The sequence below is a fragment of the Anabas testudineus genome, chromosome 7, assembly GCF_900324465.2.
Source record: "Anabas testudineus chromosome 7, fAnaTes1.2, whole genome shotgun sequence".
NCBI lineage: Eukaryota > Metazoa > Chordata > Actinopteri > Anabantiformes > Anabantidae > Anabas > Anabas testudineus.
Window position 1 is genome coordinate 24,743,804 of NC_046616.1, and position 16,542 is coordinate 24,760,345.

A 16,542-nucleotide genomic window follows, 5' to 3' on the forward strand; every position below is an offset into this window, starting at 1 on the left:
AAGTACATGGAATGTTGCCTTTATTTGTCTTTTCTCACACATCCCTAACAGCATCAAGACACCTGCTGCTTAAAAGCATAACGGCAGTCAAAAAGTGTAATGAGTGAACCACAGCAAACCCTCCCACTGCAGATGTACATTCATTCAAAGCAGGACCATTAGAAATGCCGATCAGCTCGGCAGCGCAGAGAAACTTTCCTTTCAGCGTTTTGCTGTTGTCTAGCTCAATCGTGTCACTTTGAGAGAGTCTATTCAGAGGTATTCATGCGTCTGCCTTCAGGCCACAATGGCCGCCACTTTATAAACTGTCAGCCTGTTTGCCTCAAGCCTATGGTTCATATTGTTTCCTTTTCTTTAATAAACTTGAAGGAGTTCATCAACTTCTTCAATGGAAAATGTAGACACAAAGTGACAGAAGGGTCTACTAGTCCACTTTAGACTTTTTTTCTCTCCCTTTTTGTTAGCACCTGTTAGTTTATCAGAAGACCACATTTGAAATATTGGTTACGAGGTGTTTTCTGTCCACATCATCATCGTCCATAGCCTCTTAGCAGGGCTACAAATGCTAAACAACACTGACTTTAAGGCAAGCAAAACTTCTTTTCTGTTTTTAAATTTGAACCTCTCTCAATGATCACTTCTAACAGCAAGTTATACTGTAATTCTGACTGCCTGTGCTATTTAAACAAATACATTCCCTATATTTATGTCCACTAGTGATATTAAATATGACATGCAGTCAACAAGAATAATTGAAGTATAACTGTTTGACCATCAACAAATTAAATCAGGACAATAACTGACTGGTAGCTGTATGTTGTGCTCAACACAGTTGTCCCACAATGCATTAAATGACATGAAATAGATGAGTTGCTTCCATCTGGAATACTGTCTAGTACTAGTCTATTGTGTACTAGTATAATATAGTGAATCATTTTCATCATTTTTTAAATTTTTATTTATTATTTATTTATATTTATTGCATTTTAATTTTTCCTTCCCCAGCTGTAGAGTTGAGTAAGGGGCAGATGTAATTATTTCACAAAGTGACCTGATTACAAATATAAAATGTGATGATAATGATGACAACTACAACAACAATAATAATACTAATCATAATATTCATAGCAATTATTATTAGTAGTATTATTGTTGTTGTTGTTGTTGTTGTTGTTGTTGTTATATGAATGTATGGTGTGGAGTATATTTGTGGATTTAACGTTGACATTATTTTGATACAGATATAGATTATTACTGATTATATTTTATATAGCCTAAGTAATTATGTCATATCTTGGACCTCCATTCCATTAACATGGGACACATTAAGTATTTATTTTATGATTGTTAAAAAAAACTATGATTTCAAGGCTAGACATTATCGTTACTTGGTTTTGTCCATATGTATAAAACAAATCAATGCTCTCTTCTAAAGTCATTCTTTTAACATTCTGTAATCTCTGTTGTCTGTTGTATATTGTCCCTCTCCTTCGTGCTGTTTTTACAGAAATATTCACCCTAGGGCTGATGTGAAATGGGATTTTTTAAAGGCTGCTAAAAAAACTAAATATTGAACACGCAATAACATAAAATCCTTTTAAAAAACCCACCATACTTTGTTAAACACACCAAGTAAGTCACACGACATGCTGTTTTAAAAGGGTGCATTCCAAGTCTGGAATTGAATTTATGGCCATCTGAGTGGGATTTTAAATGATATTCACTTGTTCTGAAAAGCAACTATGGCTCTCTATTCTCTGATTATATCACTCAAGGAAGCATGCATTACATTATTAAGCATCTGATTTAAAATCAACTTAGCTAACAACACATTTTTACAACAGATACAAGAGTGAAACCAACTCGTTTTCAATGTTTCCAAACCAATGGGGAAGCAAAGAACCAGAACAGATCCTTTGGACTTAATTATTATTAATAATTTTAGAGAGAGCTGTGGTTGGCTCTAAATTCAGATTAAAACTACACTATAATGTTCTTTTCTTTAAAAATGTTTGAATTGATTTTTGTTTTTTTATTATTTCTGGAGGGTCAGCAGAGCAGATATTGTTACTCAGTGACAACTCTGATCTTGTTGTTGTAATTACGCTGGTAAAGATTTTGGCAAATTTTTAGCCGAGTTGCTACTGTTCAAAACCTGGTCCCTGATCTAGTTATTTAAGGATGTAGTGTGATGATGTGTAAATAAAGTTTCAGTTCCCATTGTGACTTAATAGTGTGTTAATCTCGTTGTACGATGTTGCAATGACAATAAAGTTTATCTTTAAATATATGGCTACAATTATTTTGATACAATGAAATAGAAATGGCTATTAATCCATTTTCATACTGTTCAGTAGCGTGAACATTTACTCTACTACCAAAAAATTGCTGGGCCTTTATGCCCTAGTAATCTCTGAATATTTAAGGTCATTTTCTAGCCAATTACACTGGATGGTTGGATTTAGTGAATGTGATTTCCTCCGCGGATTGATGGAGAAAACCACAAATAGTGGGTAAATCTAAGCACATAGTATGGAAATTTCAAACTGGAATTTATAGATGCATTCAGTGGCTCACTAAAATAATTTCTTCAGTGATTAACACAACACATGAGCTTTATGTTCACTGCTAATATGAATAATCAGTTTTGCACACCGCTTTATTTATTTATTTTTTCTTCTTAAAAATTAAATACTAACAATCATGGGATTGACGTATAATCATGTGAAACAATGTTGGCTTTAAATATGTAAATGGCCTGTTCTTTATCAGGTCCAGAGCTGTCACTAATGACAATAAGGGCATCTCCTCTCTTTCTTGGATCTCTGGGGGTCTTAAAAACTTGTATTGTACAGTTAAAAACAGAAAAGCCTATGGGAATAGCTTATTCCAGAATAGTCTTAAGTTTGATATTGAAATCATGAACATATATTAAAAAATTTAAAATGAGTCTTACAATGACAATCAGGAGACAGTGTAACTGCACCCAAAGAATCAAACCCAAGATAATCAGTCAGTGAAATATTTATAAAAATTATACAATAATATAGATGTCCCCAGATTCTTTCTGACATTATTAGTAGTATAGTATTTAGTATGTTTAGAAATTTCCAGAAATGGCAATTAAAGTTGAACAAAGTGTGACCACTAAAATAGCTTTATTAAAAAAGTTAATATACACATCAACTGCACAGTTGCAGTATATGACGTCTGCAGCTCTAGAGGTTCTCCACAAGACTTAATAGAGCCTCAATTAAAGACCAACCAAAGTGTTGACATTTTATTAATTGATTGTTCCATATTGCTTGTGCTGTGTTGTTTGATTTTTGTGTTTGCTATTGTTCTTTGTGTATCCTTTGCAAATGGATTGTAAAAGAGATGCCCAAGGCTTCTGACTGCCCTCAACCCCCATTTTCTCTGTTTGCTCTTTGTGCACTCCTCCTCTTTTGTTGGCTGATCAGTTTCCCATTGGGTCACCAGACAAGATTCTTGGCATTTGTCGGCAAAATGAAAGGAGGATTAAGGGATGGCTACTGAACACTCCATGGCAAAGAAGTGGGCTTTTATTCTTCTATTCAAAGCCACCTCCCCGTTCTGGAGCTCCCCTTTATATATATTTGTTTTGTCAAAGACATCACTGAGAAGTTCAACGCTATAAAGAAAAAAAGAAAATCAACAAGTAGGTCAGGTCTTTCTATTGCATGATAAAAAAAAAAGTACCACATGGCCATGTAATTGCAACATGATAAAATTACATGTGTGATGTCATGATGCAACTAAAAAAAAATTTTATTCTCTAAATTTATCAGTGAATTAGACTGAAAACATATATTTATATTTACTGATCTAGAAAACAAATAAATACCATGTTGACTTATAAAAGCTAAAGTGAAAAAAGCAGGCCTACTCATATCTGACAAACTGTATATACGATAGATAGATAGATAGATAGATAGATAGATAGATAGATAGATAGATAGATAGATAGATAGATAGATAGATAGATAGATAGATAGATAGATAGATAGATAGATAGATAGATAGATAGATTTTTTTTTTGTTAACACACAAACACTCTACCTTGCTTGCTGTTGTAAGGTTTGCTACAGATTTTTGTTCTTTTTCTTCAATTGCTTTTTGTCTTCCTACTCCTATGTATTTCTACAGTGACCTATTTCCCACCCAGGGATCAAAGTATGATCTGTTAACACTGTCCCTGTCAGCCTAAAGAAAGGGACACACAGAGAGTATGGCCTCAGTAAGGAAATACACAAAAACAATCACCGGGGGATGGAGGCACAGAGGCACAGGCAGGTCCTGTCTCGAGTTGCAAATGAGCTTTAATTAAAAGACAGGCGGGTCTGAAAGCAGTGCTGGCACCAGCTAATATGATGAACTTTCATTGTGGCAGTGTCACAGCAAATGTTTCTGATAAGCAAAAGTAGCAGAGGATCAAAGCCTCTAAGCTGCTCACTTTGCTCTAGCAGCTTCCTTTCTTGCCTGTCTTCCTCCTTTGCTCTAAAGTCTGGTACGCTGCACATGACTCCTGGACTCAGGTCCTACTCAGGTCAGCGTGTCGCCACAGTGGCTGCACACAGGAGCTGCATGTTAGTTTGTCACCATCAACACTTTCATACAGCAGCAGCAACATGCTTCCATAGATGAACCTTGATGTGTGGATTCTGCATCATATACTGTATGTCACTGTCTTTATGTTACATTAATATTTAGTTAAGTAGTCAGCTTTACAGTCCAGAGAAGCCATTTATACAGCTGATGCTCCACAAAGGAAAAAAAAATATGTTCACTAAATCCCAAATCTCTGCATCTACGGTTATGACTTATGACACTGTAAGCAAAGTTGCAAGTCCAAATAGTATTTTGACTTTCTATGAAGCAGGACTTTTAAAGATGAAGAAGAAAAATTAAAATGAAAACTACACTTACACTTTATGATTCTGTATGAAATGATATGTAATACATTCACTCACTGGATAATATGACATATTAGTATTGAATCTCACAGCCTGGTGACGAAAGGGATGCAGTTAAAAGTATCTTGAAATTTTGTTATTTCATTAGTATTGAAATTAGACAACCTGCACTCAGAGGCAGATGTTCTGATCAAACATTTTGGTTTGTTACTTGATAAATATCTTGTTGATCAGCATAGGAGCTAGTTACAAATAAACACAGGGATTACCATGATGATGATAATTAAAATGATGATTACTTCATTGTTACTGTTGATACCACTTGTCATATGCATGAGTTATAGTCTTCTTGTCTTTTTTAAAATATGTCTCTAAAAATGTGAATTTGTAGTGTGAGGCGGCGGGGGGGGGGGGGGGGGGGGGGGGGGGGGTTAATCCCAGTTTAATACATGGATGCACAGCCCAGGACCAAGGCTGTGATTATTGTGTTATCTCCAGCCAACATTTGGGTCTCCCTCAATTTCAACCCAGCAAAATAGCTGGGAGAAAGTGTAGATGGAGTGGAGTAACTGTGGATGCCCGGGGAAAGTGTTATTAATAGCTGCAATAGAACTTCCCACACCCTGTGCTCTGTGCAAAGCTGCTTCTCATCACTTTCACTGGATTTGTTTGAAGTACTCTTTCCATCCTCACTGTCAACCTCCTTTTCTTTCAACCAGGCTTATTCTGGACCCCAAAACTGACACTGTTCTTTTTACTACCGTAGGTTGCACACATCTCTGGGAAAGACTACTACACAGACACATACATACTCAGATACAGAATATGCTTTGACCAAAAGCAGTCAGTCCATCACTAACACCTGTCCTATGAAAGTAACACCCATAGTATCACATATTCTAGAAAATAATAGACATCTCTATATTGTAATAATCCACACAAAATGGTGACTATTCTGTGGCTTTTCTTACATGTTTTAAATAGTAATATTATCAGTAAATCAAATTAACATATAACAGATGGTTTTGACATTTATTGTAAAATCTACATTTATATAATTATAGTAATTTCTGCAAATGTCAGTTCTGTAAAACTGGATATTAAATAGCTGAAGAGTGATTTCAGATTAAACAGAAACAAATGCCTACAGTTCAGTACAATTATAAAGATGGAATAATAAATCTATTAGAATCGTCATGTATTGTTTGTAAGTGTGTAAGCAGCATATTACTGTAGACTAGTGCCAACGTGTGATGAGAAAACCAGCAGCTCATTTGATAAAAAATTAAAAATCATCATGTGTTTGTAGCACACCGCAGCTCTCCTTTATAATCTGCCAACACGGCGCTAAAACAATCCCATAAAAGCAAATGAAATGAATATTTAAAAATACAATCTAAACAACACGAGAGGAAACCTTCAAATCTCATGAATTTGCGCCGCGGGCTGCGCACCGAGAAGTGAAGCCTCTGAAAGATGAAAGTGAAAGGAAATAAAAGGCTCAATTTAATCTGCTTTAAACCCCTTCAACAGAACGCATGTGCCTGGAACTGTGAGAGTGAGGGCTGATAGGGGATAAATATATTTCTTACCATGCCTTCGAGCTATTACACCCGTCTCCAACACAGACGCCTATTCAACAGACACCGGTTTCATTACCAGCTGTAATAGGCTAAGTCTTCAAATTATTAAATGCCAGATCTGGATGACAGAGAGACAGTAGTGGGCTCATCTTTTGAAGTGCGTTAAAGGAGGACACCGGTAGAACCAGTGAACAACTGGTCAGGAAACAAGCCTGACGTCTAATCAACGAGCGGTTTGATCCAGAGCGACTGTTCCGCTCAAAGAGGCCTTCACGGTTTGTGACACAACTAGAAAACAACGTAAATACTTCAGAAGCATCTGCTAAAGGAAGTCTGAGATCATCTGAGATAGTCTGAGATCATCTAAGATAGTCTGAGATAAAAGTCTTGTGAATAGACCTATCTGACCTCTTCCCTTAGTCATGAAGGCCTAAGACAAATTTTAGGAATTCAGATCTCACTGCTGCAAACTGACGATGTACTGAGGACTAAAGTGGTGAAGAGCACATGATTTCTGGATATCAGTCTATTTGTGCGTCGATTGTCGATTCCCCCGACTTCACTTCTATGCATCGTTTAATGTCAAGTTCTTGCTTCAGCGCATCCACCCCAAATCAAATCTTTTGCCAATTGGACTCAGCTCTGGCGAACTTGACTACCACACACACAGCTCGTAGCGAGGCCGCAGCGAGGTCGCTGGCCCCGGGCCTCCGGTAATTGATATTGACTGGCACGTCGGTCATCTGTCAGCATCGCTTTAAAGGGAGCGTTTAAGCAGCGCCACGGGATCCCGATCCGCCCCAGCGCTCCCCATCATAAATAATTAAGCGGCTGCTGTGTCTGCTGGGACACAGCTTAAAGGAGGGAGACCGGAAGCGACAAAACACCCATTTAGGCCAATTTATTCCCAATTCATCGCGCAGACGGTGGTGAAAGCAGTAGCTGTTAGCAAGGCGCTGGCTTTGTGGTCTCATCTGGTCTCGTCTGGCCTACCTTTGTCGCCGAGGATGCCGTCGATGCTGTGTTTCGTCTTCTTCTCTCCGTCCTCATCCTTTTTATCACACTCTTCCTCTTCGTCTTTTCTTCCGAACCGAGCTCGCAGTACGCGGCTGATCGAACTTACTGCGAACACAAAAGCAGCTTCAGAAACAATAAAACTAATAAAAGAAAAAGATTCAGGATAAGAATAATAGCTACATGTGTGCAGCATCTAATTTAAATATAGGCTACAGCTAAATACATTTCTTGTCATTTCTCGTGACAACCTTGGTCTTTCATTTCAATGGGAAAACGGCGGAAAAAAGAATGAAACGCAGCTTACCAGAGGAGGCCTCACCTGAAGGGACTATGCTTCTGTCACACACACCGTCCTTCAGTAGCTTATCCCGGATCTCCCAGCTGAACATGCCGGGATTGTCCCGCTTGTATTCCTCTATTCGCTTCTCCACGTCCGGCGTAGCGACCTGCTGCAGGGGACGGACACGAAACGTGTAAGAAAACTAAGGAAGGAAGTGGTAAACTTTGTGAAAGAATAACTGGACTAATAAAATATAATAAACTACAGGGTAGGTTGAAACACAAATACACAATTATTCTAACAACGAAAATAATAAGAAATCTGAATAATAAGAACCTATCTCACCCTGGGTTTACTGCCTCCAATCGCTCCGGGCCGGATGGAGCCGGTCTCCTGGTAGCGGCAGAGGATCTTGGAGACGCAGCCGTGAGAGACCCGCAGCTGTCGGGAGATGACGCAGGGCCTGATCCCGTGGTGGGCCATCTCCACTATCTTGTGTCGGATGTGGTTGGGCAGCGGGCGACCGTTAATGAAGACTCCTCCAAGCTGGTTAACCCGTCCCTGGCCCAGAGGAGTGGACACTGTGGAGGACACAAGGTCAAACATTCTTCCGCTGACATTCATCATCGGACATATTTAAGTCTGAATGAAAGTGCTCAGCTTTTAACTGCAGGGAAAATCAAATGGATGAACAGACTGTGTCCACTGCTACATCCGAGCTGAAGAGGCCCTTCTGTGCGTTTCATTATTCATCTCACGCTGTCCAAACAGCCTGTTAATGTAATCCCAGTGTTGGTTTGTGTGGATTTTGGAAATTCAACGTGTAGGCCTCTTGAAAAAAATAATTTTGCTTATAGATTGTAGCCAGACATTGCTTGGGATTTACATACATTTTCAATTCGTTGGTAAAATATTTCCAGGCTGATTAATAAATGAAGTGCACCTACAAGGCATGTATTACTACACCTTCTCGCATTAGAATTAGCTACAATATGGAAAAAATGTCATTTTTGGACAGGCTAAAGCTCTTCGTTCCAAGGTCCTCTCACGAACCTCCTGTGTGTTAGTGAAGAGGCCGAGCTGGCGGCTCCGCGGCTCCACTGAAGCCTCACCTACCTTCCAGAGGGAATCCAGTGCGGGGGTAGGTCTGTCCAGGAGCCGGGCGCATCATCCGCGGAACGGTTCCTGGCAAAGCCGACATAGCGCAAAAAAGAGACGAAGTAGAAAAAGAAAAGAAAGGGCGGACGCGTCTCAGAGGTCCACTTCAAGCGTAGCCTCGTTGACTTCACCACAAGTGTTCTGAAGACAGAAAAAGTGTGAGAGATCCAGCGGAGAAGAAGAACAAGAACAAGATCAAGATCACATATCATTACAAAAAAGTCAGTGCAGGGGACAGAGGGGCTGACAGAGAGCAGGGCGAGTGAGAACGGCAGCGTTTGAGTCCTCACACTATTAATGTGTTGAAAATACACAAATGTTCTGTCCCTGACATGAGCTTATTTAACCAGTGAGGAGGCTGGACCGATTTAACAGGGTCCCGAACAAATCTGGACCAGGCGGGCTTGACAAGGGGGGACGGGTCGCGAGCACCGATAGGTTCTTGGGGCTTTCTCTTATTCGAGAGGGAAACGCTCCAACAAGTTTTAGCAGCCAATGAAAACGCGAGGATGAACACACACACACACACACACACACACACACACACACACACGCACAGACAGAGAAGCACGCCACACAGTGAAACTACACAGCGGCCTACACACAAACACAGACGCAGAGTCCAGGACAGGATGTGCTGCTGTGGTGTTTAAAAATGATCAACAGCTGGAGACAAAGAATGCAGGTAAATCTAACACAAGCGCAGACACTTACAGTAATGAGTAGGCTACACCCACTTACACGGATTGAAAGGCTCATGTAGTACACGAGAAAAGGGTAAACTATATATAAAATGCATGTAACTAATTAATTAAAAATGACAATACAATAATAATATAATACTATCTCTGCTAATACAGTGAGTGGATTAGAAACAGGAGACATGGGAAATTAAATAGCCTATGGAGCTATACGGAGATTGAAAATGAATATGAAATATGAACATTTTATCTGGCTGCTAAGGTTTGCCGACATTTCTCTGGAGTGTTAAACTACTGCCACAACTATAATGATAATTAAGAATAAGCGGCCTAATTATGATTTTGTCAGAATAATGTAGGAGAGATCAGTGATGACTGATGCATTGCAATAGTGTAACAACTCTATTAGTCCACTAGTGAAAACGTTTTTCTTCTTCTTGCCTGTTTGTACATTATAGCAAAATCGATATAGTTTTTTAATTGGTCATATTAAATTATTTTTCTCATATGAAACCACATGGAGCAGACTCACTTACTGTATCTGCTCTCATGGGGTGTGTCCAGGATTATCATTAGTTGAAAACACAAATGTAGCTCAGTATTTCTACAGTTTTAATAATGAATAAGTAAACCTGCACACTTGTTCTCATCTGATCCTGATAAAAATGTTCTTTCTTAAGTTAACCTGGACAATGGTGTGACACACCACACATCACCACTGACAGCTTCACATCATTACAACACTAAATGATCACACATTCTGAAAAATCTTGGAATTTCTTCAGAATTTTTCTTTCATAGAGTTTGTATTGTTTCTCATAATCATAGTCAAGAAGGTTGCAATTCTAATGTATAAGCTCTCATAATTGTGATATACAATGTGTTTTTTCATTTCATTTTTATTTTTCTTACTGATTTTTAAAGATAAGCTTTAGCAGGTCTGAAAAACACTTGTTTGCCTGTGTTGAGCTTGGAGATGAGGGTGTGAGAGTCCTTATAGATCATCACATGCAGAGCATCTAATGAAAAACTGCTGTTGTTACATATAATGTAGCATCATGGGAATGTAGGAACCAGTGTTTTTAGAGTGTGGCCCATATTAGGTTTTTATACTGTTTCACCTTAAACACATAAAAAAAATTGTACTATGTATATACTATATATATTACAGTATACCCATAGTATACCATGTGCACAGTAGAACAATAGCATATTATTATTTCTGGTTCCACTGAATTATGAATAATGTACAGTATATCTGCAGTACAGTGTGCATACCTGAGAAAAAGAAAAACAATGAACACGCTCAAATAATTCAAACCATTAAAAATATTAAAGTAGTAAAGTATTATGGTAGATATTACTTTTAAATTATTCTTTGAAAGTAAAATGAGTCTATCTGTCTGTGCAGATAAAAGTGGGTTGAGGAACTTTTTTGCTCTACTTAAACTAACCTCAGACTCAATGTAAATTTACTTATTTAAGTGACATGAACATTGTGAGAGAACATTGAATTTAGATTGTGTTGTCAGAAGTTTTGTCTCCCAAGTCTTACCCAGAAAGGCCCTATGAATCACACTGTTACCATTTTAGAAGGATCAGACATTGACATCCTGCTGTCAGAAAAAAAAAACATTTTGGTGGAAAACGTGCTTTTTTCTTTGTATTTCTGACAGATTCTTGCTGCAAAACAATACAATTTAAATATGAGCAGTGAGGTGTCAGCATGAAGAGGTGATGAGTCTCCTTACAAGTGCGAGTGTAAGACGTATGCAGTCTGCTTTCCACAATTAACTGACAATTGGATGCTATTACATCTCAGCTGCCTTCCTAACTAAATGAAGACTAAGTTAAACACTAGAGGGTGACAAATGTCCAGACTACAGCTGAAAACTGATGTTCCAGCTAGATTAAATATAAATCCATCAGGGCTATTCTAGGTTTGCTGTTCAGTAGCCTGGAATATTTGAACTGTCTAATGTAACATGTCGCCAAGAAAAAAAACAACAGTATTGTCTTCACACTTGGTTTTCATACCAAGTAGAGAGAGTTTACAGAAAGTCTTATGAATTCAGCTACTTCGTTGATGAATGTAGATTTGGGTATAAATTATATGTCTACAAACCTTTTGCCCATTCACATTTAAGACAACAGTGTGGAACCTCCTAAAGTAGTGTAAGCTACGTTCTCATTAACCATGTTTTGACATACTTTGACTATGTTGAATTTTCTAGAATCTCCTGAATTTGATTTGATGTTTGGTATATTTGGACAACACAGTAGCTGCTTCTTTTCTATGTAAATATTTAAATAATACTGTCCTAACCATGCAGCTGGTCAAATGTCTGTACATCATCCTTTGTGTGACATTTTGCCCACACATTTTAAAACCATACTTTAAGCCTACTGTCTAGTGTCCAATTTAGGTAAGGTCACCAGCTAACACAGGAGAACTCGTATGATTTACTGGAAATCTTGACTGGATATCTTCATACAGGTCATTCCTATGCAGGTGGGAACTATTATTACTAAAGTACTTTTTTGAGGATTTTAGACATAAAGCGCAGATTGGATATTGGTCTATAATAGGTATGTAGTCTGTAAGTATAGATAGATTAAAGGTAAGACATATTTGAGTAGTCCAGTCTGGATGGGGTCTAAGAGACATGTTGATCATTTAGATTAATTAATTATTGAAATTGATTCAGAATGATCTATGGGGAAAAAGCAATCAAGTAAAAGTGACAAATCCCAATAAAAGTAATCTCATGGCACTTTACAGAGTAGGCCAACAATCCTGCTTGAGTAAGCGCTAGGCAATATTAGAGAGAGTTCTTCTTTAACAGAAGAAACCTCCAGCAGAACTATGCTCAGGGTTGGAAGCCATCTGCTTCAACCTGTAAGGTTAAAGGGGAGAGAAATTAATCTAGAGTTGTTGTACATGCATTTTCCCCCATACCTTTGATGTTATTTGTAAAGAAATTCATGAAGTCATTACTACTGAGAGTTGAGGGGATACTAGGTTCAACAGAGCTATGACTAATTGTCAGTCTAGCTACAGTGCTGAGAAGAAGTGGTTCTTCTTATTTGCCTACAGTAATGCTGAATAATTTAGGAGGGCTTTTTTAAAATATATTTTTAAACTGTCTTTTCAGGCTAGACAAGATTCATCTAAATTAGTTGAACACCACCTCCTTCTTCTTTTCCAGCTTATGTGATGTCTGCTTTAAGCACCAAATTTGTGAATTGTATCACGGAGTTAGCTGGAGTAAAGTTATGACTGTCCTCCTCTGTGATGGTAAATGGAACTGAACAAAAATGCACAGAAAAACTCTAAAAGGTTTTAGGTCTTACAAAAATGAGCATCTGATAGTGTAGTGGTAAGATTGCCGCCTTGCATGTGGGGGGCTGGGGTTTTTATCCCAGCTGTGGTCTACCTCCAGTAGGGGTCCTTAGACAAGACCTCCTTATGCTTACCCTGCCTTTGCCTTGTACCTCACTTGTAAATCGCTTTGGATACAAGTGTCTGCTAAATGCAAAAGTTGTCAGTGTATATTTAATATATTTACTGTATTTAGACATTTCATTCATAAATTCCAAATCTTTAAATTAGGAGTTCACTTGACATCATCAATCACAAGTCTGTTAAAGTGATGGTTTACAATTATGCAAATGTAGATTCAGCTTCATTCAGACATACTGATGACTGTGACAGAGAAGTCAGAGTACAACTACAAACTACTAACGTACTACAAATTGGACAGACGTAAGTGTGCTCCAGAATAATTTCTCTCTCGTTATTGCTATTTGGGGTATTCTCCAAATAATTTACATTTTTTTATTAAGCTGAGCTTCTGAATAATATTAATTTGCATATGAGCAATTTAGCACAGTTGCTTTACAGCAAGAAGGACCGGGGTGAAATCATTGTGTTGGCCAGGTGCTTTACTGTGTGGAGTTTGTATGTTCTCTCCAGGGGACTGGCTTCCTCCTACCAACCTAAGACATGATGGTTAGGGTTTAGGTTTAATTGGTGTTTCTATATTACTCATAGGTGTGAACATTTGTCTGTCTGGGATAGGCTTCAGCACTTTTTTGACCCTTGAGAAGCAGTTTTGTTAGAATGATACATGATGGTGTATGAGCACCACCTAGCATGCATTTAATTAAAGTTAAAATTACACTGAAATTTAATTTTATGTGTCTTGTGTTTAAACTGAAAAAATGAATATAAGACCAGAAACATGATTTTATTTCCTGTTACTTAAAACCCAGAACAGATCACACAAATTGTAGGTGAACAAAAGTGTTGAAATTTCTTGGGTTTTGAATTTTTTAAATCTTGAGTCATGTCCCATAGGCCTACCTAACCAGTAATAAAGGGTCAAAAGCAGACTTTGCTTCAGTATAGGTGTGATGTGCCACACAACTGAACTGGGGGTGATCCTCTTGCATTCGACTCTTTGGTTTGGATTTGGATTTACTTTAACCACATTACGTTTATACTTTAGGAAAGTAGAGAAAGGAAACAACCTTATTTTATTTTATATAGGCCTACTTGGTTTATTTTGTATGGCTGCCATGGTTGGGAACTGTGATAATTTATATATATATTAGTCCTTTGGATGGAGTTGTTCTGGTTTAATTGTTTAAATATTTACAATTGAAAAGACTGACTGTTATGTTTTGAATTTTTGTGAGTAATATTTGTTTGTAGTTACTCCCTGTGTGTCATATAGGGTCTTAACAGCCATAGTATAGTTTAGGTTATTTTGTTGAGCTCTTATATGGGCCCAGAGACTTCTTAAATATGTTTTGTAAATTGTCTTTCACATTTTTGAATAAATAAACCCCCATTTTTCTTAAACCCACCTGTGTTTCCTCTTGCCTGCATGGTTTGTCTCTCACACTAGGGGTCAAAGTCACAAAGGCTGAGAACCACCGATATACTCACAGGTTGTTAGAGATCAAAATGCTTCAGATACTCAGATAAGTTTGAAGCGGCTAAAATATTTGTCAGTGATGAGTTTGTCCTGAAGCAGAGTTCTATCATGTCCCCTGCTGACACACACTGTCCTGCAGCTTCCGTATCATGTGATAGAATGTTGCTAGTTTTTCTATTAATCAGTTAGATCATGCTTGCCTTCACAAATGGCAAAAAGAAAAGAGTCTGTGTGAGTGGCAGCCCCCATTTACCACGCAGTGGGTTGATTGGTTTCACTTAATCGATCTTGATGACTGAGCCATGAAAAGCGATGTGTCTGATGACGCACAATATTCCTGTTGACCTAACAGCAAAAGTCCCAAACAACATGACTTTCATCTTCATCTTCAAAAACAGCAACAAGCATGTTCTTTAAAACAGAAAACATACTGTATGCGTCAAAGTAAGGAGAAATGTGGGGCCTAAAAACACTGGTCTCTACTTCACACAAAATATTTTACCTAGCACATATTTACTTTTCTAATGCAAGAGCAACTGAACATCTCTGTACAGTGTGTATAGTATTCCTGTGCTGGAATACACATTTCCCCGATCATTTGATTAAATAGATTTATTTACAAACATACCACAAACAGATTTTGCAAAACTCAAGTCCTCATTGAAATAATGAAGATTTAGGCAGATACTTGGTAATTGTTACACAGGTAAAATACCACTCTAAGGCATAGCCCCAATAATGTTAAATGCCTTTCTATGTCACACTGATTTATACAATGTGCAACTCAGCCTCTTGTCTTGCTCCTCTTGTAAAGCGTGTTCCATACTCAACAGAATTATGCTGCTAAATTGGCTGTTGTCTTTTTGCTTCTTTATCAGAAAGCACAGAGTTCTTATTAACCAAGTGAAACACTAATGTTAGCTCAAATCTAATCCAATTTCTAATGGTTGGAATTCTTTCCATACAGTTTCAACATCCAGTTTCAATTGTGGGTGGATGTTTTTGCCACCATAGCCAAAACTCAGTAATCAAGATTATGAGTGGGCATGGTGGATAAGCTGTTGGTTTACAGGGGCTCTGCATTTCAGCAGGGTCCCAAAGAAAGACAGATGTGTTCAGATGGGTTAAGAACCACATTTGACTTCCGGTTCATGGATAACATCACACCAAGGCCTGCAGGTCCCCTGGCAGGTAAACACCTGATCTTTCTACTGGTTGACATAGAGGTTATTAAGAAGATCTGAGAAGAGTAGGAAACAAGATCTCTACATTCAAGTCACCTCATTTAATTGTCCTTTTTGTGAGCTCACCGTATTTAGTATGGCAGAAGAAAAAAGATACAGTCATAATTGTTAAATACAAAAGTTTCTGCCAGTTCTGGAAGCATAGCTAATTTCTTATGGTCGGATATTTTTTCCTGTTTGCATATGACGGTTCTGTCCATAGCATTGCTAACTGTTTTATTCACAGGCAATTACAACAAGAACAAGAGGAGCTCTCAGACCAGCAGAGCATGAGAACTTCATGAGGCTGAGAGCCACCTCCAGGATCAATGTTGCCATTTTATAGATCAAGCAACCCAGATCCACCATGCAAGATGCATTAAATTTGCTAAAGAGCTGTCTGAAGCGCCTATTCATCAAGCAATTTTTCACAGGAGTAAAAGTGGAAAGTGCATGATGATGATGATAGTGATGATAATATTGCTGAACAGTTAAATAACAGTCTGCATGAGATCCATTTGGTACATTCGCTACAATGTTTATTTATATTAAGGTTTTCACTTTCTTTGTGATTGAGCTGAGCTTAGGTCTGCACCACTAATTGAAGCTAGGCATTCTTACTCTTCTGCTGCACAATAATCACTTTAATGAGGGTTACAATAGTGTAAATGAATAGTGTAAATGAATAGTGTAAATGATAGAA

At 38.0% G+C, this 16,542-nt stretch overlaps 1 protein-coding gene across 1 annotated transcript in view; it reads right to left on the reverse strand.

Annotated features, from left to right (window-relative positions):
* LOC113166704 (paired box protein Pax-7-like) overlaps nt 1-9,249 on the reverse strand; it is a 40,362-nt gene extending 31,113 nt beyond the window's left edge. The window contains exons 1-4 of the mRNA XM_026366809.1: nt 8,931-9,249; nt 8,160-8,395; nt 7,839-7,983; nt 7,511-7,639 (exon numbers count right to left, since the gene is read on the reverse strand). Coding sequence (XP_026222594.1) covers nt 7,511-7,639; nt 7,839-7,983; nt 8,160-8,395; nt 8,931-9,015 — 595 coding nt within the window. The 5' untranslated portion in view covers nt 9,016-9,249. The remainder of the gene's footprint in view (nt 1-7,510; nt 7,640-7,838; nt 7,984-8,159; nt 8,396-8,930) is intronic.
* Between the last annotated feature and the right edge of the window lie 7,293 nt (nt 9,250-16,542).